Source organism: Ctenocephalides felis, unplaced genomic scaffold, assembly GCF_003426905.1.
Source record: "Ctenocephalides felis isolate EL2017-DRISC unplaced genomic scaffold, ASM342690v1 CF-g0.4_SCAFFOLD_01886, whole genome shotgun sequence".
In the NCBI taxonomy this organism is placed as follows: Eukaryota; Metazoa; Arthropoda; class Insecta; order Siphonaptera; family Pulicidae; genus Ctenocephalides; species Ctenocephalides felis.
Window position 1 is genome coordinate 19,202,608 of NW_020538040.1, and position 26,583 is coordinate 19,229,190.

A 26,583-nucleotide genomic window follows, 5' to 3' on the forward strand; every position below is an offset into this window, starting at 1 on the left:
GTTAGCCAGAATACTCGATATTACCTCAAAAATAAATATTTAATATTTGATTAGATGATCAAGTCATTTATACCGGTTATTAATAGTAATTTGAAATTTAAGAAAATATTCATTGTTTTCATTAATTGATTACTGTTTGTTATTAATAAGAAAAGCAATTCATGTTTCATTAATTTTCAGCATTCATGAATCTAAATATATTCAAAACAAACGTTGGTGCTCTTGAATATGCAACTTGTCCAGAAAAATTGTCTTCTACCGCTTTAATCATCCGATCAATTAGACCAAAAACTTTTTGGCTGGTAACTGTGAAGGACCTAAAAGAACACACCCAATTCAACTCTGCTATGTACAGAAGTTTAATTTGAATTTACATATTTGCTATTTTTATATAGAAACCTATTTTTTCTAGTCTGTCTCGATTGTAAAGCTTAATTAATACTGGTAACTTTTACTCATTGTCATAGATTTATTAGATTACCTAACGCCAGTTGTAAATTTTATAGAAAAATAATAATTTAAAAAAAACGTTGTAAGCTTATCGCGTAGTTTATGACAAAACCTTCTAAGAATAATTTTAGTGTAAAACTAATTTTTTATATAATATAGTTTAGGTTGCATTCTGTAGCAGCGTCTGAGAGAATTTTTTTCAAAATATAAAAACGATTACTTCTGACCAGAATTTAATTGAAAATTTTAGGGAAAAACTTTTCGCAACCATTTAGTTTATAAAACATGTTTCTATCTACATTAAGCATAATAAATAAAAAATGATTAACTATCAAGAATGTTATGAATGATTTCGAACTAGCGATAAAGTATATGTCCAATAATCATCCAACATAATTGAACGTTTGCAACTAATAATTGAGTTTATTTTAAAGTTTTGCTGAAGCAATAGCACGTATAATAGTTTTTTAAAAACTACTAATCTTATTTTTAGTAATTATACTGGTTGTTAAACCAAAAATCTCAGTTGAGCACATGGAATAAAATTCATCTGTACAAAGTCATGTTAAAATCAATTTGGACGTACGGAATACAGCTTTGGGAAACGGCACGCAAATCCAACATCGCCATAATTCAAAAATTTTAAAACGGAATTTTGAAAGAAACGCATCCAAGTATGTTCCAAAATGGTTGGTTCATACAGATTCGAACATGAACACAGTTAAGGAAGAAATTGAAAAATTCAGTCTGAGATACAAGGATAGAATACAGTACAGCCAAAAACCATGGCCAAAAATTTAGTAAAAAACCATGGCATGAAACGGCTCAGAAGAAAACGGCCCCTTTTTGATATCCTTTAGTAATCCTATAATATGTGCAATTACTCGTAGGCTTTATGTAATTTTTTCACATCAGGACTACATCTATAAGCTAAACCAACATCGAATCGGATCACCACTGGGTGACCTTTCGACCTTTTTTCCTTATTTAATAAACCATTAAAATTACTGAATGTTGTTTATAACGACGGATTGTAATTCACAAATGTGAATAAAAAAATAGTAATAGGCATAATATCGTCCTAATAACTTCACTATTTCTAATACCGTCCATAAAATAATGTGGCCAGCTGGAGATCAAAATTAGGTGCAGTTTCTCAACTTTTTTTTAATCATTATATAACTTGTTAATATAACAAGTTTCAAGTGAAAAGTCAATGATAAGATGCAGTTTTTTCCATAGGTTGTAAAAAAATGACAATGACTAGTAAATTATTACAAATTGGTTTTAATTTGTCCTTTACAATATTCTACAACTAAAGAAAAAATTTGAAAATATTCTAAGCCCTTTCTTCTAACCCTTTCTTCAAAGAAAATCCATTCCTAAAACTATTCCTCACATATTAAAAAAATAAATTCAACAACCTACGGGAGAATATGTACTAACTATTCGCTGAAAACAACTAACCATATTTATAGTATTGTCGAACAATTTCTAATATATCGCATTTCATTTTGCAACAAATGCAATTTTTACCACAACCGGTAATTAAAGGATAATAATTAATAAATTATTAAATTACAATTCAGTTTCGATTTGTCCATTGCAACACTCTATAATCAAAATAAACCGTTCAGATTATTCTTAGAGAAATAATTTCAAAATTGGATAATAAATATACTAGAAATTAACCACATTGTCGCATTATTTCTAATATACATATATTTTCAATGTATTATAACTCATTATTTTATAGTAATCAACTTGTATTATTTATAAACACATTATTTAATTCGAAATCAAAACACTGATAAATTAAATCCCTGGCCTTGTGCACCTGTTTTATGTTTCATTTATGCGCATAAATTAATAAATTTCAGTACATCACAAATTAAGTAACGGTTTGTTAATGGTAAAATTGTCACCTAACACTTGACTGAACTAACAAAAACTGAAGTAACGACATGGGTAAACAACAGAGACATTTTAATATGAAACCAACTTGTGCGTAAATACGTTCGAGTTGACTCTGTCAACAGTAGCGCGCATATTAAGACCATTGGCACTTTTTTCAGTGTACTTCCGAGAAGTTTAAAAAACATATTTATCGTCATTTTATTATTTATATACTCAGTATATAAGTTTTTTATACATTTAACATCAATTAGAACTTAGCAAGCCCTATAAGCTGTTGTGCTCACTTCTTTTAATAAACAGGCTTTATAGATGGCAATGCAAACGATTGTCCTATCTCTATTGACTAAGTATTTATTATTACACTATTCGTCAGTAACACTGATGAATTTTTTATGGTTTCAGCAATGCTTGGTTAAGGTTATTTTCACTTAAAAACATATTGCTGGATCTGATTAAAATCCCGTAGCTCTAACCATTAATCCACGAGAGAGCCCACTTTCCACGAGAATCCACGAGGGTGACTTAAATATTTTTCAAGAATAACTTAACAACTTAATAAGTTATTCTTGAAAAATATTTAACTTAATAACTTAATAAGTTACTCTTGAAAAATATTTAAGTCACTGGGTTCTATTGACAATTTTTGGCAAAATGATACAAATATCTAGGCCGTAGTGAGATTGCGGTTTATCAACCACTAGTTCCGGGTTCGTTACCCACCTTGCCAGAAATCCAGTAGTGGTGAAATCAGAATTTAAATTGTGTATGTCCTATCCCAGTATTAGCAAAATCAGATTTTAAATTGTGTATGCTCTATCTCTATGCGACGAATTTATTATTACAATTTTTGATTAGCTTTTCATCAATACAGCAAAGTCCCGAATGATTATTTTAGTATTTCTCCTAGGAAACATCTAGGAAACATTTTGCTATCTGTATTTCCTAGTGAGAACCAATGTCAATACTGCTTGTTATCAGGCTGCCCAAAGCGGGTATCCATCCTGGATCTGATTGAAATTCCATAGCTCGAAACGTTGTTTAACTTCACGTTGTTTTTGAAAAATATTTATGTCAGTGGATTCTACCCATAACTACCCATAAATTTTGGCAACATGATAAAAGTTTCTAGGAAGTAGTAAGAACCTGATCTATCAACTGATTTAGTATTCACCTCGGCCAGCTTGAAATCATGTAGTAGTGATATCAGATATTTATTTGAAGTTATAGATCTAAAATATGATAAGTGAAATGTCTTTTTAGGGGCATTGGTAAATTATTTATCTAATCAGAATTAGATAAAATATCTAATGAAGAATCTCATCACATATAGAATGGTCAACTACTGCACGGGGTTGCTTTTTAGCAATACTAGTTTGAAGTTATACATTCCAACAGCTCAAAAAACATAACTAGTTGTAATTGCTGTTAAAACCAAATTAAATATTAAGATAATATGATAAAATCTTCTCTAGAATTTCACGTATCGCAACAAAATCGAATGTTTTTTCTTTTGCCTCATTCAAATCAGTTGATTTGTTCTCTCGAAAACGTAGACCAAAAATTGTATCCGAACGTATATACACCCAAATCGATTTATTTTAAAGAATGTCGAAACAATCAGAAGGTTCATAAAAATATAAAAAATAATTTTTGATTTATATAATTTACCTTGATCAACAGCAAATACATTTATGTTTAAATTTAAAGGAAACATTTAAAACAACATAAAATTCAATTTCACATTGAATCTAAAATAATGCTGTACTAAATATTATAAAATGTTATAAACAATTCAATTAATTAAATACCGATAAACTATATACAAATATCAATTATCTCACACTATACTAAATGCTAATTGCCAGTGAACTTCTATTAACACTTGTGTTTATACGTCGCATTCAAATCATTATTAATTAGAATTGGTTTACTAATGACATTTTAAATCCCTGCTAAGTTACAAGTTTATTGTCAGAAAATCCACAAAAATTACGAAATCCAAAAATTTGGCTGGTAAATTTTTCAACCAGACAATTTCTTGAAAAATTTAATTATTATGTGGCATTTTATAAAAAAAAAACTACCAAAGTATATTCTATTATAGTAAATTTTTGAACCGGACAATATCTTGAAAAATTCAATCATTGTGTGGCATTTTATAAAAAAATCTACCAAAGTCTAAACTCTACCATACATAGCTGTCACAATATTAGAAGTTATGGCAACCATCAACAATGTTCATAATAAAATTCATTTAAAATGAGCAATTATTAAAAAAATTAAAAAAATTAAGATACTCTTAATTTTTACGAGATACTCTTAATATACTCAGTAAAAAATAAAGTTCAAAAAATATTCTTCACATGAAACGCAAATATATGACAATTGTCACTGGAAGGTATGAGCGAAGAAATAAAAATCAAATTCTATATTTTCCATCATTCTTATTGAAATGTATCTAAATAAATAATGCAATAAATCTAATTTGTTGAATAAAAAATATATAAAGCACAAGTAAAGTGTAAAACTGCATTTATAATAAGAAATTTCCGGTTTACAACATATATTCAACGCTGACAATGCAAAATCCATTATTAAATATATGACAAATATATAAATATATGCGAATTAATATGCATGAGAGCCAAAACCTGTGCTTCGCCATAAAATGAAGATTTTTTGATAAAATGCCAAAAAACTAAAGACGTTTATGCGAACTTTGTACCCCAGTCTTATTGCAGTCGTTGCCAATGGCGCGACCATGATCAATTATTAAAGGAACAGAGTTTGAGTTATTCCGTTGAGATTTTAAAAATAAACTAGATAATGTAAATTAGTAAACAGTTGAGAGAAAATAAATAAAATAATATAAATAGGAAATAATCGCAATCGAATCGTAAGTCTAGAGAACAAGAATGAACAAGTTTTTTTCCGAAATTCAAGTGACCTTTAAATCGACCCGCCCTAATATTTATATATATATCCATTAGGGTGGTCCTTAAAGTGGTCATTTTTGAATTTTCTTGCTCCCAGGGGCTCAAGTGGTTCCAAATTGATAAAAAACAATTCTCTGAAAATTTTAGCTCTTAATATTAACATTTAGATAGAGCGCAATTCAATCAAACTTCGTATGGAAAGAGCATGGAAAAAATAATGAAAATTAAAAAAAAATGTTTTAGGTATAACTTAGCGACAAATGAATAAGTTTTATTCATTCTTTTGTTCGCTAAATTACATCTAAAAAACATTTTTAAAATTTTTGAAAATTTTTCCATGCTATTTCCATACAAAACTTCGATTGAATTGCGCTCTACCTAAACGTTAATATTAAGAGCTAAAACTTCCAGAGAATAGTTTTTTATCTATTTGGAACCATTTGAGCCTCTGGGAGCAAGGAAATTCGAAAATGACCATTTTAAGGACCGCCCTAATATCCATAATACATATATTATTGCACTAACTTCATTTCACAAAGTACTACAAACATTTCGAGACAGTGATCTTTCTCATCATTGGTGTAAAATTTAATTATGATGTATATTACTGATGATAAATATTTTGTCAAGCTTTGTAAAAAAAGTTGGTTTAAATTATTACTATTCATAATTAAACATATTTTAAAACTAGTGGGGTGGGCGGCATCGTGCCTTAAGGCAAATTGCTGGAACTTCCCGTACCGTAACGAAACGTTCGAGGAATGTTGAATGTTTTCAAATAGATTATTATAAATATTGTATTATTGTCTAATATTTATAAGAATTATATAAACTGAATTGCAGAGTTGAATCTATTTGTTTAAAGTATATTAGAACTATAGTCAGAATTAAAAATAAAGTCTGTAATATTTTCGACATACAAAAAATTTAAAAAAAAAAAAAAAAAAAAATGGTACAATTTTTTTTTTCCAAAATCAATTATTTTGTTAAGACAAGCAGAAAGTTCTTTGAATCATTTAAATCGGACGCTTAGTTCTCTCAAAAACTGCCATTTTTTGTACATTTAGCTCTGTATCTCCGAAATGGCTGGGCCTGCCTTTGCGAAAAACTAATAACCCTTTCTCCCAATCATTACTAATGGAATGTTTTTTAGATCATTCAAATCGGATGCTCCGTTCTCTCAAAAACTCGATTTCTATTTTCTACACTCTTTGCTCCTTATCTCCGTAACTGCTGGACCTGTCTTTGCCAAAAACTAATCAGCTCTTCTCCTTATTAATAGGAATCGAATGTTTTTTAAACCATTCAAATCGGTTGATCCGTACGCCCGAAAACGTGGACGAAAATTTGTATCCATACATACATACACACACACACACACACACACACACACACACACACATCCATTTTTTCTGAAGTATGCCAAAACGTTCAGAAACCTTCAAAACGTCGAGAAATGTAAAAATTTTCAATTCCGATTTTCGGCCCATTACAATAACTTACCCTACGGGAAGTTAATAAGTAATTTATACTGATAATGATACAAATCACAATGTACAAACCTTTGTAATTTAGTATTTTACGAAATAAAGTTAGTGCAAAAATATAGTGTAGTGGTTCATACTTACTTATCACTCATAATATATGTCAAAATTTAATTCAAATTTTACTATATTGAAGAAAAATGCCTGAAGACTTTATATAGTATAATTAACTTTAAGACCTTATATAGTATAATTAGATTAATACTTTCATTTTGCTATATTTTATTGTTTTTTATTCTATTTTATTTGTTATTTTTGTTTTATTTTAATATATCTAGTAGATACGTCACTGGGTGTATCTACTAATTTGTAATCAACTTTTATTTTAGCATTGGACATATTTACAGCATTCTCTACCTAATGTCAAAATATATACAGGTTGCAGAAAAAAAATAATAAAAAAATTCTATACAACTGAGAAGCAATTCGCATAACCAAATAAATAAATTTTACTATTCCAAGCGAGACAAATGGGAAAAGCAACTTATATTTTTTGTTCCCATCTCCTAAAGTGCATGTTAAAAATAACTTGCAACAAATTTAAACAATTTAAGAATTATGAAAAAACAATAATACGCACCTTTTAAAAGGTCCATTTAAAAAACAGAGATAATTTCATTCTGATATACTAGATACACATACTACAAATTAACTTGGAAATAAATTAACTGAAATAACAAAAATAACGCAGAAATATCTGTTCCTGCACAACTGCATAACACATGTGGTATTACGATGGTTGTGATCCATAAGATATGAATATATATATATATATATATATATATATATATATACATTATGTTCTGCATTACGCATAAAAAATTGAATATGTAAGCATGATATATCATGTATGATATCAATGTTGTGTTGTCGTGTAGTATATCAAATTTCAAAATTGCATGTACAAATTTGAAATTACCAGACAATAATGTATCAATGATAAAAAAACATTTGCAAAAGTTCTCCAATAAATAAATACATAATGATATTTATCACAGATGCTTTTTTTACCCTGAATGCACGTTATCACATCAGATAGAGAATATCTATAATAATAATAATCCATAATAATCATTTTTCGGTTAGGGGGCTTCCATTAATTACGTGACACATATTCTAAAAATTTTTGTAACACCCCTACGCCTTGGTGATAGGTGGTGATATTAAAAACTAACCCCTGCCCCCTCCGCCACCAAACATCACGTGTATTTTTATTTACGAGAAAAAATTGTAATTTTATTTATTGTTTTTGAAAATTCAGGTAAAAAATGAACACACGTGATATCTTACTATACCCCTCTTCCCCACGTGATATTTCGTGAGTTTTTGTCGAAAAGCCCCCCTCTTCCCCTAAAAACCTCTCCTAATTAATAGATGCCCTCTTCTCAAAAGGAATTGACCACAATAACCGGCTAATGGTCAAAGCTTTAGCAAAACTCTAGGTTGCACTTAAAAGCACATAATTTCCAAACTACGCGAGATGATTTTATTTTCAGATTTTTTTCAGGACAGTTACGGTCAATACTATCAGCTCGTTTCGGTTTGACGTTGAGTTCTGGGACACCCTGTATATATTTCCGTAAATGTGGTATATCAGACACAACATGCATACACTGCATAATACTGCAATTGCAGACCTATAGAATTTACCTTGACCATCAACGTTTCATTGGTAATCGATCTGCCCAGACATCAAAGAATTCCTGACATTTGTTATTACAATTCGCAAAATACTATTTAATGTTTGTTTAATTTTTAAAACGTATGATATTTAAACAAATTCTTTAAAACAACATGATATCAATAACAAATCTTAATTGTTTGAGTTTTACTGTTTTTTTTTTCAAAGTAGTAATTTTATGTTCTACATACGGATTATATAACGCACAGAAATAATTTAAAAAGTGCAGAACAATTTTCTTCGGTATATCCCAGAATTATCTCATCTTGTTTTGCAAAACACATATGGCATCTTTTAATTTAAGCTATTTCTAAACACGATAAACAGTAAAGATATAAACAGCGGTTAAACAAACGGTACAACAATTTCTTCAAAAATTAAACAAACAAAATGTATTGTGTAAATACTTACATCACTAGAATTGGCAGCTTCGAACAGATGGCAGTGAAGCAAAGGATCTTTTGGAGTTCTAACCAAATAGACAAGACCTCTGTGACCTGAGGACAGATTAAATATTTATATTATTTAAGCATAAACAATGCAAATAATAATTTTGTGAGATATAATTTAAAGTTGGTTAAAACAAAAAAAAATGATAGAGCTATATTAAAAACAAGGAACCAAACTAAAACTAACAAAAGATAGAAACGCATATCTGCGGACTTGGATATTAATTTACAACTGATGTTTCGCATTTAGCTTAAGAAATTTATTTTCGCTATCATGATAAAGTCTCAACCAAAATCAATTTCTAATTCTTAATCTCAAATTAATAAAAATCATTACTATTATATATAGAATAAAAAGATTTATGAAAATTTTAGATTCAAAATTTCCGATATTTTGTTATAGAAGATAGTCAAAAGTAAAATGCACACACCATTTTATAAAAAAAAGTAATGAATTTACCAAAATTATATAAATTTCGTTAAAGTATATTATTCGTTTTTTCAATAAAATATTTAAAGAAGTAAAAAATAATAAGATTAAAGCAAAAGCTTGAACTAGAAAATATTTTAGAAAAAAATCATTGAATAATATTTTTTATTTAAACGATTTTTTAGGAAGAAATCCTGATATCTTGAAACTAATATACTAATTTTCAATATTTTATCCTATCATTTGACCTATAATTATTGGTGATTGATGGCCAATAATGATAATATATATATTCATTAAAAAAATACGAATGTCTTCTTTTCTTTAACCCTTTGCACTCCATTGTCGCCTTATTTGCGTCACTTTACTACAGAAATATTGGAATCATGGAGTGCAAGGGGTTAAATTACCGTTTGTCGTTGCCATAAAAAAATCAAAAAAGTTAACGATGTTCTTATAACCTTATTGTTAGTTTATCACCATATTATAAAAGTTAATAAATTTAATGCCAAATAATTATTTATTAGTATTATTTTCGACTTGATTAAATCGCTCAAATAGATGATATTTTCAAGTAGAGACTTAATTGTTTTTCTGATAATTAACTTATGCAGTCAAAAATATGTTGCAAAAATTATTTCAAAGAGTGGACCTTGGCAATTTTTGCCCCCGCTATGAAAATATACTTGTTGTAAAAAAAATTCACACAAATCTTCTAGTTATTGGGTAATTTATATACACACCCCAAAGGTCTTGAAAAAATTTTGGAAGTGGATGATCAAAAAGCGTGAAAGAAAAGACCGGTATACATAAGTATACAATTAGATAATGCAATCTTGATTTAACTACATTCTAACAATGCACCACATTCTAAATGTAGAGCTAAACTTAAACAGACATCAGTTGATGCAAACAAGAAAATTCAATAATTAAAGAGTTAGTTCACAAAGCAAACTATTTGCAAAAAAGTACCTATAGAAATGATAGAGTAATACTGATGAGTGATACTAAAGTAACTTTATATAGTACTTTTATTACCTTTTCCATTTTGTACAGGTGGTACAGTAGTAACACCAACCACGTGCTTGAGTGGATGACAGAGCTGCCTTTCGAAGTCTCCATCGTAACATACAATGGAGCCATCTTCAATGCCCAAAGATAACTGAAAAATAATATAAAATATTAATATCTACATAAAGACAAAAATCTTATGAGGAAAAAATGAAAATGTATCAAAATACACCTGTGTTTTATAAAGTCATATATAATATATCAAATCTTTGACTTACATTTCTAAAAAATATTAAAAAACTTTTGGTATTTTTATGTATAAGTTGTAATATTTTTAAAAGTATATTTTTATTGTTTCTATAAAAGTTCTATCAACATGCAAAAAACGTCTATTCGAGTTACAATAAAATAGTCTTCATTACAAATTCACTGACATTCCAAATTTACAAACATACAACGAACAGCGTTAAATTAATTCAGAATACATTTTAAATTAACCATTTTGTCACAATGGCATTTAAAAAAACCCAGATTTTTTAAAAAAGGTCAAAAATCATGATAAGTTATTTCATCTTAAATTTGTTTCCATCCTTAAATTATTTATAATTCTGTTATAATTTTTTTATCCAACAACTACCTTGCTAAGCTTTTAGGATGAATGCCTGAATATTATATTATCAGTTTTTATGTAACGATTGGAATATATAACAAGAAAATATATTTCTAACACATGATCAATATAGTAAAATGTGAATAAAAGCGTGATAAATATAGATATTTATCAAACAGAATTTATGAACAGAAACATTGTGCACATGCTTAATTCAATTAAGCAAATTACCTATAATTTTGTCTATCGAAAGCAGATTAACTGGTTTCAATTTCAGTTCCGTATTATATAACATTCTCAGAAATTCCCAATAATCGCGAGAACGTAAACAATCTTAAATATTACTGCAATAATATTACGGATATATTTTTTGCGTGCGAAATCCCTGATATATTCGATTCGAGGCAACAAAAAACTTCAGGAAACTTGTGTATAATAATTTCAGGTGAATATATGTTTCAAACTGATTGAAAAACGATTCAGATGTAATGTTGAAAGAAATAATGAAAAAAATGTGATAAAAATAACTTGGAAAATACTGTTAATTATGTTTGAAGTACCACGTGTATAAATATCCCACGACTTTGTTAATATTGAATGGTAAAATTTCTTAAATCATTTTAAGTAATAACTTATTCCATTATGATGTTAATTTTTTGTTATGTACTTTTTATACAAAGTGAATTAATCTCTACCGTTTCATTCGTAAAAAATTGTCCATTTATTATATTTTAAATAAATTATATTTGCCATGAAGACGGCAATCTTCATGGCATTGCGCTTTTACACCGGATGGTTGCGGATTTGGTTCGGACTTTTTATTCTCACTTCTAAAATTAAAGCCCGCGTAACAACTTATGTAATAAATAATCAATAAATATAACTTCTTCAATTAGAACTTAGTGTATTATTAAATCATTAGTATAATAAGAACTTGCAACGAATACATAAATTATACTAAGACTTCACAATTTCATACAGTTATCGAAGGAAAGACTTTGTACCCATATACATCTACCCTAATTTAATATTCTACGTCTACATAAAATTTTTGAATAATTATTGTTATTTTTTATCATTATATTGTCGCCCAAATCAAATAAATAATTAACTCGCATTTAGAATAAAACAATAATTATGAAACCTATTTAATTTGAATATGAATATTTCAACGGTAATATTATATTTTATTTAGTATTATATTTTAAGGAAAATTAGACATAGAACGAATAACATTTGTTTTTACAACTTTTTTTAAATTCTCCTTAACGGCGACAAAAATATTTAAATAAGAAACCTTTGCAGCAATAACAAAGGCCAGACAATTTGTCACATTCGTTAAAAACATGCATAATATACTCTACATACAAACACCATTTCGAAGTTTTAAATATTCATTAGCGGCATTCATAAAAATATTCTCTAATAATTATATACGTAAACATGTATAGTTACACACTTTTTTATACGCGCTAAAAATTGAGTTTTCTTAAAAATTCACTTTTTCTAAAGACAGTCATAAACCTAAAATTACACGTGCTATTTCGTGTATTCGAAACGGACATTTTATACATAACATGTTTGTGTAATTATATTCCAAAACAATATCTTGCTAATTATGATGAGCAATACGACGAATAGTTCTAATTAATAAAGCAAACTAACGAATTCACCTAGTATTTAGAACATGTTCATTATTAGGAAATAGTGTAACAGGAATTGTAGAAATATTACATAATGAAATAAGAAATAAGAAAAAGAAATTTAAACTGAAAACGAAAATTATTAAAAAAAAAAACAATTAAATAACAGGCCCGATTCCCATGAAAAAGGTACTCGGATCGAATCCTGGTACTGTGTAAAAAAATTATTGGAGAATATGATATAAGAAAAAATAATGCCTGTTAATAAAAATGTGTAAAAATTTAATATGTTGCAAAATACTGATGTAACTAGTTGTAAGCAGCATTTGCGTTTGCATAAACTTCCCGATACGTATACAATCAACAATCAATAAGAAATAATTTTCAGCTAGTTATTGTTAGGTAAAATGTTCAAATGTTCCAATTGATGTCTTTGAACCATATTTATAACATCTGATATTGTACATATTAAATTAATTAGTTTACTACATTTCATTTCATCTATTTCATCTTCTAAAAATGTATCATATTTAAGTGTAGACGTCACCTGTAATCAGTAGCTTCACATGAAATATAGCATTCAATGTATGTTTGGTTTAGATTTTGATTAGAATCGCTTAGGCGCGCGTAGAAGTTCTAAACTTTGATGAATATTTTAGTATGTTAATTCAGACTCCGAAATATACCGTCAAATAAATTTTTTTCCAACTCTTAATTACGAAAAAATGGCCTAGCAGATCTTTGCCAAAAACTGATCAACATGATAGCGAACCAATATTTTTCAGTTTTCAAATTTTTAAAATCCATTCAGAATTGTGGGCTGAAACCAAAAAATTTAAACTTTTCATGCTAATTACAAAGAAACGGCTCGGACGATCGTCACGCAAAACTAATCAACGCGACTTCTTATCGATTCACAAATGGCTTTAATTTTTTTTAGATCATATACTTTTATCCATATAACACATACTTTTTTCCAAGTTTGGTCTCATTCGATTCAGAATGACTTGAAACGTCGAGAAAACATAAAACAAGTCGGATTTTCTAGAAAAGACAAACTTCTTCGCGTAGTTAATACTAAAAACTAGGTTTAAGTGGTTTTTAGCCTGAAGGCAAGTTGCATAAATTAAAATTAAATTTTTATTTTTAAATAATCACTTTAAATGGATAAAAAATATAATAAAATTAGCGAATCGGATTTTTTGATGAAAACGTAAACTTTTCCTTCGGAAAGTTAAAAATGCATATACACTTGTATTGAGTTGAATGTTAAAAATCACTAAACGACATATTATGAAGAATATGTAATAAATAAATAAATATTGTAAATACCCACATTTACTTATTCATATAACGACTCCAAATAATGATATAGTTTTCATGATATATCACTTGTCAAACTATAACATAAACATAGATTATATATGTATATTTTCTGTTATTATTATCGGAAAATATTGACAAAAACTTCCAATATTAATACTTCAACATCTCCTACGTGTTACTAAAATATTATTAGAATGTTTTGTAAATTTATAATTATCTTGTACACCCACATAATCAAACTAATTAAGATCTACGGCATACAACTATGAAAATCAGCTTCCAAATCAAACGTCTTAAAAATTCAAAAATGATAAAATAAATTATTAAAAAAAAATTTGAATACCCCAAAGTATGTTCTAAATTGGTTGGTCTATAAAGACGCCGAAGATCAGCACAGTAAACGATGAAATACAAACTCAGTCAGACAAGTACAAAAGCCGTATCGAGGATCACCCAAACTCACTTGCTAGAAATTCCATCAGAATACTACCAGAGCCAGATTATAGAGACAGTTCATCCTACATTGATTACTGTCAATGCCAAAATCACTATCAATAGATGATTTTGTATTTTTGAAGCTTATAGTTTTTAAGATAGTTGTAAAAATTATTGAAAAAAAAATTGTATTGTAATTACCAAAAAATTATTTTGACTTCGTTGAACCAGAACTATTAGATTCTGGAATCTAATAGTTCATTATAATGTTAATTTATAAACAGCTGTTTATAAACCTGAAGATATCATTAGAATTAAAATGTTTTGTAAATTGTAATGATATTCCTTTCTATAAAACCATTATGAAACGACTCGCCTGAAATAGAACCATTATGATTCTGTAAGGAAACATGTGAAACTATGTAAATTTTAATATTTATTAAAACAGTTGTAAATTGTAAACAACTTAAAAACAAATTCAAAAAAGCTAGGATTTATAAATTATATCAATTTGTACTATTTTAACCAATATATAACTATACAAATTAGGTTCAAAAACATGGACAGTGTGTGCAGAGTCAATTATTATTATGTCAATTATTATGTTTATAATCTAAATCGCAAGACATTGAATCATAATCTGCAAACGTATATAATTATTCATATCAAATAAATAATAAATCACCAATTTTAATACCGTACTTTCTCAATTAGTTGAGCTTCGCAAAGACGTAATATTAATGTTTACAAGAATGAAATATTTGTTAGCATAATCATATGCGATATCGGTAATAACAACAACAGTCTTACGTCAAAATATATTACATATTACAAAACGCAAACAAATTCATGTACAATATCTCGATTAGCATCGTTTCACTTATTGTTAGTCATAAAAGATTTTTAAACAACAGCCAAGTTATTTTATTTTAAATATAATTGATTATTAGCTAACCAATCATCTATATTATACATACACACACATATAATAGATAAAATTATTAATTAGGTCTCAATATTAACAGTAAGATAAAACCAACCAAAATTTCTTGGTTCTTCTTCCTAAGTAAATACTTATTTTATTAAATATATCAAATTCTTGTTCCAATATTTTATTTATGATCAAAATAAGCAAATACAATGTGATTCTCAAAATTTTGATTCACTTGTCGCTAAGTTATAAAATACTAAAAAACAAATGGAATTTTTACCCATTTCCATAAGAAACTTTGGTTGGAGTGCGGACTATCTTAAAGTTAATATTAAGAACTAAAACTCTCAGAGATTTTTTTATCATTTTTTAGCATTTGAACCCCTGGAAGCAAAAAAAATCGAAAATATCCATTTTAAGAACCACCCTAATATATATATCTAACGTATATAAAATTTTCGAAAAATGTTATTCGTCTCAATACTCCTCCAAAACGGTTTCGCTGATTTTTATGAAATTTTATAATCACGTTCATAATGTCTGAAAACCAGACAACATTTATTTTTCATACCTCTAAGTGGTAAGAAAACCCTCAAGAATTTTTATTAATTCTTTGGGAATTTGTTTTATTTTATTGTTTTATAATTCGTGATGAAAAAACATATACAGCCCTAAATTTTCACCCTCCTACCACAAACACCTGTTTCATAATAGTCGTTGTTTTAGTAGTCGATCCAATCCAAATAAAAAAATCCAACAAAAAAAACAATAATTAATTAATTATCGAGCTATATGAAGAATATTATTGGGCAACCAAAACAAATACTATAAAATAGGGATTTGATAGGAGAGTAAAAATTTAGAGTTTTATGTATTATTCAATTATAAGAAAATTAAAATAAAGAAAATTGACCCCAAAATAAAAAAGTGTTAGTGTTAGAGAACTGTCGATAAAAATTAGTTGTTTTTTTTTTAAATAAAATTTAAGCTTTTACATAAACTCAAAAATAACTGAACTAAAATTAAGTCAAAAATATTCATTGACGAGAAATGAAAAACTAATTGATTACTAAAATGACTTTTATGAAATTGGGATTTGGGTTAAGAAGGTGAAAATTTAGAGCTGTATGTGTTTTTTAATTAGGAATTATAAAAAAATGCAATAAAGAATAGGATAGGGATACCCTTATTAATTGAAGCAACCCTTACCGCTCTATTCTATTCTATTTTATATGATATCGATGTTGAGATATATGAGTAAGTTCTTTAGGGGCGATACATTAAACAAAGAAAAAATTAGTATTTATGAAACGATCTTTAATTCCAAACAATTCGACATACAATTTGATGTTATCATCAGTGGAACTATAAGGTATACAATTGAAAAAAATTATATAAGCTAGGTAACTATAGAAATGATAATTTTCTATGGAAGCTATAAATAGAAGAGAAAAAAACTAAGAAATAACAAAACAACACTCATCAAATTAAAGAAAGACTAAATAATAAAATTAAATTATATGATATATATATATATATATATATATATATATATATATATGTGTGTGTGTGTGTGTGTATGTTTTATATAAATTAAATGATAAAATATATCTTTAACCATATGAAATTCTACATTGATACATAATGTGTACTATTGTGTACATAGTAGATTGACAAACTACATTGCAGACAAAATATTCCATTCATGTGTTAACAGAAGATTCGCAAGAAAAGAAAATATTTGTAATTTAGAACAAAACCTGAAAGAATAGAATAGCCGAGAAATAGACAATCTCTATTGTTATCATTTATTAGCTTATAATTTGTCTCAATGAACTTTCACGAAAATTCTGGCAACTCGTTTACGTTAATACAATATCTGAGAACGGTTTTGAAAATATTTTCAATATTCAGTCAATCAACGTAAAATTTAAGAATAGTTTATTTCACAACTACGAGAGGATGCATTGTCCTTTTGTTTCATTCACGCTTGAACTTAAAACAATTCAAATCAGATATTGTTGTTCATTAGTGTTACCATTATATTATTTTTTTCGCAATTTTTGGTGTGAAATTGTTAAGAATAACTTGAAAACATTAAATTAGCAAATCGGATTTTCTGACAAAAACAATTCTTCGAAAAGTTAGTAGGGGAGACTTGGTACACTTGTGCCAGAGTAAGTGACAGTCGATATTACAGGTAATAGTTTACCTGTACTGATTATAAGATAGGGTCCAAAGGGAGAAAGATGAAGTATGTTTGTTCGAACAAGTTTCCATTATTGCATTGAGTTAGTGCCCTATATTAACATGATATGAAGACCGCATTGCTTTTATAGAGTCAAGATAAGTTTTTTTTTTGTTCGATTTGATAACTGTTACTTATATAACAATAAATCATTTTGTTTGTTATTTTACTGCAAATTGAACATTAGTAGTAATTACCAGCAATTAGTTTTCTTTTATGTGACATGTATATGTTGTGAAATGTATTTCTTGTCCTTTTCATAAAACTTTGAACAAAAAAAGAAAAATCTAACTTAACTAAGACCAAATTCGTAAGAAAAAGGTAAAAAAAATTCACTTACAAAAACAAAGGATTTCACAAAGATTTCTTGATTAAAAAATATGTTTTGTTATATATTGTTATATTATATTCATATCTTTAAATGATTATGTTGTGTAATGTAACATAATTCTGACAATAAAGGGCGTTATAAACTATTGTGGTGTTTTTACCTATTGTTTTTTAGACTATTTTATGTCACAACCGTCCTCGTAGACCTCAACGCAAATGAAATGTTTTTTGAATCATTCAAATCTGACTCTTCGTTCTCTCAAAACATGAATTGCCATTTTTGGCACTTTTTGTCTCGTATTTTCGAATCAACCGGACCTGTATTTGCCAAAAACTTATCAGCACGTCCCCCATCAATAGGAATCGAATGTTTTTGGAATCCTTCACATCGGTTGATCCATGCTCTTCAAATTGTCGACAAAAATGTGTATCCGCACATACACACACAGTTTTATAGAAAAAATAAAATAACCTGACACTATGATATTTTATTAGGATTTTCAACAGATGTAATATGTAATATGTAAGTATTATGTAATATGTTCAATTTCCATATATTTTCAATAAAATTAATTCAATTTAATATAATTTAATATACATTGCATATTATATTTATATATTAAACTTAATTTTTTTAAATTTATTCTAAAAATATATAGCTATAAATTACTTTATTAAAATATTTTTGATGTAGAAGCAATATCATGTAACAATAATAATTAAATTAATTAATCAATGCAGGAAATAAACCTTGTCACTTGTGGCACACCTGTTTTGATCAAATGTGTGATTTTGTTACAATAAAAATTACTATTTTTTAACTTTCCGTAGGGTAAGTTATTGTAATCGTCCAAAAATAGAAATTGAAAATTTTTACATTTCTTCACGTTTTGAAGGTTTCTGAACAGTTTGGCATACCTAAGAAAAAATGGATGTGTGTGTATGTGTGCTTGTGTGTATATATGTATGGATACAATTTTTCGTCCACATTTTCGGGCGCATCGATTTCAAAGGTTCAAAAAATATTTGATTCCTATTAATAGATAGGTGTTATGATTAGTTTTTGAGAAAGGCAGGTCTAACCGTTTCGAAGACACCGAGCTAAATGTGCAAAAAATAGCAGTTTTTAAGAAAACTAAGCATCTGATTTGAGTGATTCAAAAAACTTTCTGCTTGTTTTGATAATTGCTTATAGAAAAACAAATTATTTCAATTTTTTTTTTTTCAATTTTTTTTGTATATCGAAAATAATAGAGATTTTAATTTTAATTCTGGCAAAAATTCTAAAGCTTACTTATATACTTGAAATAAATAATTTTAACTTTGTAATTCAGTTTATACAACTCTTATAAATATTAGACAACGTTAGAGCATTTATAATAATCTATATAAAAACATTTAATATTTTTCGAACATGTTTCGTTACGGTACGGGAAGTTCCAGCAATTTGCCTTGAGGCACAATGCCATACACAACAAAAGTTGCTTCTATATTATTACATTATTCTAATACAAAAATATCAAGGTGGGTTCCGGCTGAAGCCAACCTATAGGTATATGATCTATATACGCATTGTAGCCTAATATGTAGTCATGTGATTAACCCAAATGGCCTCGCCTGAACATTCACATTGTACAGAACAGTAAATTTAGCCTTTGATGGTACTATTTATAGAAAATAATCAAAAAATCATTTTACAGACTGCCTGTCTGTAAAGATTCAACATATTCACACACACCAGCATTTTAAAACGTTAGAAAATTAAATTTATATATTCTCATGGTATTAGCTCTTGCAAAGTGGTCTACACAAAGTGGGATTAAAAGTGTTTGTTTAGGTTATTTTTAGTTTTCCGAAACCTTACCACCCTTTGAAAGGGTAATTTGAACCTTATTTTGTTGGCTTTGGCATATAATAACAATGTTTGTAAGTGTCCTGGATTACTTCTAATAGATATGACTCATTCCAGAAGAAAAATGAGTCACAATGTTTTTTGGATGAAAATTTTTACTCTGTACGAAAATGAGTCATATAAAGTATTTTGGATAAACATTTCTATTCATTGCGAAAATTAGTCATATAATATTTTTTGGATGAGAATGATTTGATGATTTATCTCATTTGCCTGTCATTCTATAAAGCTTCAATAATAATTGTTAATATATTCTTAATTCAATAATTATTAAAATATAGTATTCCTGGACTATTTAGCTCTTAACTATTTGTAGAACACATAAGAGTTGTTCTTACAGAACAAAATAAAATTTATATTAATTAAGAATTCTACATCAACAATGCTTCTTATTATATCAATCTTTTTAAAAAGGTTATAAAAATATACAGGGTATTTTTTTAAATGTGATTTGAAAATCAAGTTCCATATGGTTAGATTTCGTATATGAATCTTTAAGAAATTTTATATAAGCATTTTTTGCCTGAACTTCCCATTACATGTAATAACTTATCACGACTTATGAAGAAGAATTGGGATTTAGTTATTTATAATACATATATAAATTTGAAACTATTTATTTTGAAAATAAAGTTTTCGTTTTTATCAAAAACTAATCAATGCAATTTCCAATTCACATCTTTCAATAAAACTTAATATATGTAATATTTGTAATTGTATTAAAATTACATTACAATTTTTCTATCAAACTTATATTATCTGTAATTGTATTATGTAATTATAGTGCACAGACACTTGTATCTTCTAAAAGCGCCTATTATACCAAATATTCATACATTTTTATAATTCGAGCATTTTTTGTAGGACTATAATGTTTTAATATGTTTCTTGAGACCATGATCTCTATCATCAGAAAAAGCTTCATCAATATTGTCAAACAAAATTTTAACTTTTAATTACAAAGAAACTGCCCAGTCGATCATTACCAACAAATACTCAGCACGATCCCTAACTAAAATCGAAATCATAGGGTCCCAAATTTTGATGACTTGTACTTTGCCATGGACCCTTTATTTACCCGATATAGGCATTTTTTTTATACATTTCTAAATAGACTAATAAATATAATTCAATTTTTAAAGTAAAAATACAAGTTAATTGTATACAATTATTAATTGAGTTCGAAATAATAATAAAAAAATGAAGTAAGCTAAAAGTAAATCTTGTAAATTATGATGAACATTTTGGAAACAATTTTGTAAGGATAAATTTTGCAAAACCCCTTTTCATTTCGTGGACACCGGAATTTTTCGCTACATGAACCCCCTGAATATTGTCATGGACCCCTTAATGTTGTCATGGACCCCCTTAAAATTGTCATGGACCACTGAGGGTTAATGTGAACCACTTCGGGAATCAATGATTTATAATAATTACATTCGAACGGTTTTAAATATTAATTACATTTTTAAATAAGTTTATAATTCTTGGCTCAAACACGGATTAACAAGAACGTGTTTAAAACGTCGACGAAAAATCAAATTTCGGCTAACATACACACACTTACTTTTTCCAAATTTGATCTCGAGCAATTCAGAATGACTTGAAATGTCGAGCAAACAAAGAATTAGCAAGTTGGATTGTTTTAGCAAAAACAAAAACTACTCCGTCGAGAAGTTATTAATTATAATAACTGGGTGCGAGTAGTATTTTGCCTTAAGACAAGTAGCGAAGATTTTTAAAAAATCCACTTGAATCGATCAGAATTGAAATATACATAGTTAGTTAGTTATTTAGATAAAATTTTCAACTGTTTATTTGGCTAATAAAGTTTTCTCTTTCATTAAAAACTAATAAATGCAATTTTCGATTTCGAATTGAAATCTTATAATATATTCAATAGTATCGACTTATTATAAAAGTGCATGGATACGGTGTATGTTCTGAGAGCGCGGATCATTATTCCAAACTTTGGTAAATTTTTATAATTAAACCACATTTTAAAGACCTATAATATTTTAGAATGTTTGGAATGGATAAATGAAAATTATCGATATGCAAAATATAATATCGTCAATTTTTGTTTAACAATTAAATACGAAGAAAGGACCCGGCCGATCTTTATCAAAAACTAGTTAGCACGATTCTCATTTCTTTCAAACAGTTTTTGATTTTTAAAATCAGTTCTTAATTTATGGCTAAAACGCGGATTATTAATTTTTGAAATTTTTTACTAATTAGAAAGAAATGGCTTGGCTGATCGTCGCGCAAAATTGATAAACGCAAGTCGTTATCGAATTACATGGAATGGCGTTTATATTTTTAAAATCGGTGCAGCCGTTTTAGAAATAAATATAATAAATATATAATATAGAAAAAGAAAATTATTAATATTAAAAAAGTTAATTTTTAATATTAAGTTAAGATAAAAAGTTAAGATAATAAATATAAACAAAAGAATATAGATAAGAAAAGTTATAACTGAGCGTTAAATTTCGGCTCACACGCACACATACTTTCTCGAAATTGGGTTTCAAGCGATTCAGAATGACTAGAAACGTCTAAAAAACATAAAATTAGCGAATTAATTTTTCTAGCGAAAACAAACTTTTCTTTCAAGTTAATATAAACATCAATTTTAAAATCGGTTCAGGTTTTTTGTCTAAAACTGGAATAAAAAGATATGCTCGTATCTGTTAATTATAAAATAAAACAGCTGAATTGATCTTCTCTCAAAACTAATTAAAGCCTTATCGATTTACATAAAGTGGCTTTGAAAAACGTCGTCAAAAAGTAACATTGTGGTTCACGCACACACACATGCTTTTTCCAAATTTAGTATCAAACGATTCAGTATGGCTAGAAAGGTCTAGAACACATAAAATTCGTAAATTGGATTTTTTGGAAAAAACAAACTTATTTTAAGAAGCGACATTAATTCAAATTGATTTCCTAAACTACTCTACATTGTGGCTCACATACACACAGATACTTTTTTTCCAAATTTGGTCTCAAATGATTCAGAATGACTAGAAACGTCTAGAAAACATAAAATTAGCAAATCGGATTTTCTAGCAAAAACAAACGTGTTCTTTGGTAATTTATTATAAACGACTTTAATTCAAATTGATTTCCTAAACTGTTCAAACTACTCTACTAGTACATATAAAACATATAACACCTTTTGGTTATTTTTGGCTTTCCTGATATCTGCCAAAGTCCATGCCAGCATCGGTGTCGTAAATCTAGGATCCACGGAGGCACTGCCTTTGTAAACGACAGATGTGAATTTTGTTTTCATTTTTATTTAAATAAAAACAACTAGTTTTTACACTTGTCAACTGTCAACTGTCAAATTCGATATAACCTACAAATCTCATCTACTTAGCCCTAGCGACATTTTCGAAAATTTAGTTACAAGGTAAAGGATACAGTATTTTATAAACACATACACTCAAATTTAAACATAATAGTAATCACTTAATACTTTTTTTTATTCACTTTGTCTTGAGCATTTATTAACACTTTCTGTTAATGTTTACTTTTTCTGTAGCCGTAGGCGTACAGACGCTAAATTGCCTTACCATCACATGATTAACGAAATCAAATTATGTTATAACAATTAGCAAATTAATAATAAAATATTTCTAAGCATATTTTCACACGATGAAACGTATGCGCCGAACGTTTATGGTAAAATGAAGAAAATCAATGTTTCTCTACTCGGATACACTCTGATGCATAAATCTCTACAGTTTAACGGCCAACATTCAACACGAGATTTGAAATGCTGATACGAATAATAATATTCTGTATTATGAATTAAATAACTGCGATATTATAATTTGTAATCTGTTTTTATAATAACAAGTGCATTGAAATATTATGAAACACTAAACTTTTGACGTATGTCAAAACAAATAGAGAAATGGAGAAACATGCGTGAAGTTAACCTCGTTTACCTCAATCGTCGTTTTTCGCTCAAAATTCAAACTTGAAATTCGATTTCAAAATACTTGTTTTGAAATTTCATTTTATTATAACTGTTGAAATATATAAATATATATATATATATATATATATAATATATATATTGTTTGTTTATAATATATAAATAATATATATATATATATATATATATATATATATCAATATATATTATATTTGTTTTTTCTCCACAACATCATTTTTTTAGCATATATATATATATATATATATATATATATATATATTTATATATATATATATATATATATATATTATACATATATATATATATATATATATATATAATAAAATTGAGTAGCAAAAATATTGCAGGTAAATAATTTTTGCTATTCAATTTTATTTTTTATTTTCTATAATTTTGTAATTTTTTTATTTTTCATTTTTATTTTTATATACCTTACTTTACTTTTATCTGGTACATAATCCATTCCTTTATATTAAAAAAAAACTTTTTACTTAATATTCTGTTTTTTTTTTGTCATTAATAGAGTTAAGTCTATATAAAAAATGTTTTTGACATAAGAAGTTATGAATTAGCAAACAATATTATAAAACTGTATAAAGCCGATTGGCGTATAAATGAATAAATAAATAAATAAATAAATAAATAAGAAACCTGATGATGGAACGTATCTAGTTCCAAAACGTCCTAATTAAACATCTACAAAAAGCAAATTGTTTTTATTTATTGGATTTATTGTTCGGAAAAGAAACATATATCAATATACCAATATAATATATATATATATATATATATATATATATATATATGTGTGTGTGTGTGTGTGTAATTTATTTAATTATTTCATTTATTTATTTAACTAATAATATTATTTATTTATTTTATCCTTGAAATATTTATTTACAACCAAAATGTCAAATATAGTAAAAACAATAAATAATTTGACTATTCATTAGATTTTTTTATAAATTGATATATGTTTCCTTTCCCAACAATTAATCTAATAAATAAAAAAATTGTTTTCATTACGACGTTTCGGAACTACATACGTTCCACCATCTGGTTTTTCTGTTCCATCATCAACGATTTTTATGAAATAACAATAATAATGATATTGATTACAGAATATAAATAAACTATATTCAATACCATAACATTTTATCTTCAAGTTATTGCATTACATAATACTAATGTTAGGCTTAATAGCGTTTTAGTGTTGTATTTTACTGTAATTTAATTTAATTAAGATCATTTATTTTCTGTAATTACTAAATTTAATCCTGTATCCAAAATAAAAATATAAATATAAATATTAAAATAAATAAATATTAAAAAACTTATAAAAAATAGTGTAACTTATAAAAGAATAGTGTACCTTTTCTTAAAAAAATAATAATGTAGAAAAATATAAAAAATTGATTGTCAAAAATTATTTACCTAATATATTGATCTATAAATCCAGCATTTTCAATCACTTTGTCAAAAGTACTTGTGAAAAATAATTAATTAAAATTTTAAATAATCTTAAATATTTCGTTTTACAAGTGTTTTTGACAAAAAATGAGTGATATGGATTTATTGCAGTTAAATAGTTATTATTGCAGTTAAATAATTTTTGCTTCTAATTTTTTTATAATTTTTGTTATATTTTTCGTAATATTTTTTTAGAAAAGTTACATAATCCACTTCTTTATATATTTTTTAATATTCTGTAATCATTATCATTGATATTGTTATCTTATAAGAAATTGTTCTTAACAGAAACACTTGATTACAAAACGTAATCGTTCCGAAACGTCGTAATTATACATCTATAAGAAACTATTTTTTGTTTATATTGGATTAATCGTGCGGAAAAGATATATATGTATAATTTTTTTTAAATTTAGAATTTATCTATTAAATATATAAATATAGTTAATACGTGTATATTTCGATTATATTATTATTAACTTCCTAATTTGGCAAAAATCCGGATTTCTAATTATATTTCTCGATGTTTCAAGTCATTCTGAATCGTTTGACTCCAAATTTATGAACAATGTGTGAGATAAAATTTTTGACCCTTTCTCAAAAAGCGCGCCAGTTTAAAAATTTTATTATTAGCGTTGCTTAATTTTACAAGGCAATTGGGCGAGCCGTTTCTATAGGAATAATAGTAGATTTTAAATTTATCTTAATTTACAAAAAATCTTCTAATGATTTTCAAAATTTAAGAAATGTTCGACAGATATCATATGAGATTTGTGCTGATTATTTTTTTGTGAAGATCTCTCAGGTCGTTTCTTTCTAATTAATTGTTAAAATTATTATAAAACTTTTTAGTATAATAGAGATCATGGTCTTAATGAACATATTTACAAATTAACAAAATGTAGTTCAATTATAAAAATTCACAAAAAGTTGCAATAATGGGTCGGGTAAAAGTTTCAAAACTAAATAGAGTCAAATTTAAAAGTTGTTAAATTTAAATTCTTATTGATTAAATTGATTATTTATACATATCGGCAAGCTCATACACTTTACCTTAATGCAAAATACCTTAATTAATAGTGCCACTTACACCTAGATTAATATAGACAAAAGACTAATCTAGAAAAAACCTAATTTAATATTAAAGCGTTAATTTTTTTTTAACTTTTATTTTCTTAAATGAATCGAGCAATTCAAATAATTCTATAATTATATGTTTAGCCGAAACAACTTTGGCCGTAAGATAGTAAAAATAAACAGGCACGTTGACAAAACAAAAACAATATT

General features: G+C 26.9%; 1 protein-coding gene across 1 annotated transcript in view; it reads right to left on the minus strand.

Annotated features, from left to right (window-relative positions):
* LOC113377109 (TBC1 domain family member 4) overlaps window positions 1–26,583 on the minus strand; it is an 81,991-nt gene that overhangs the window by 48,017 nt on the left and 7,391 nt on the right. Inside the window, exons 2-3 of the mRNA XM_026617311.1 lie at window positions 10,446–10,569; window positions 8,940–9,025 (exon numbers count right to left, since the gene is read on the minus strand). Of these exons, the coding sequence (XP_026473096.1) occupies window positions 8,940–9,025; window positions 10,446–10,569 (210 nt within the window). The remainder of the gene's footprint in view (window positions 1–8,939; window positions 9,026–10,445; window positions 10,570–26,583) is intronic.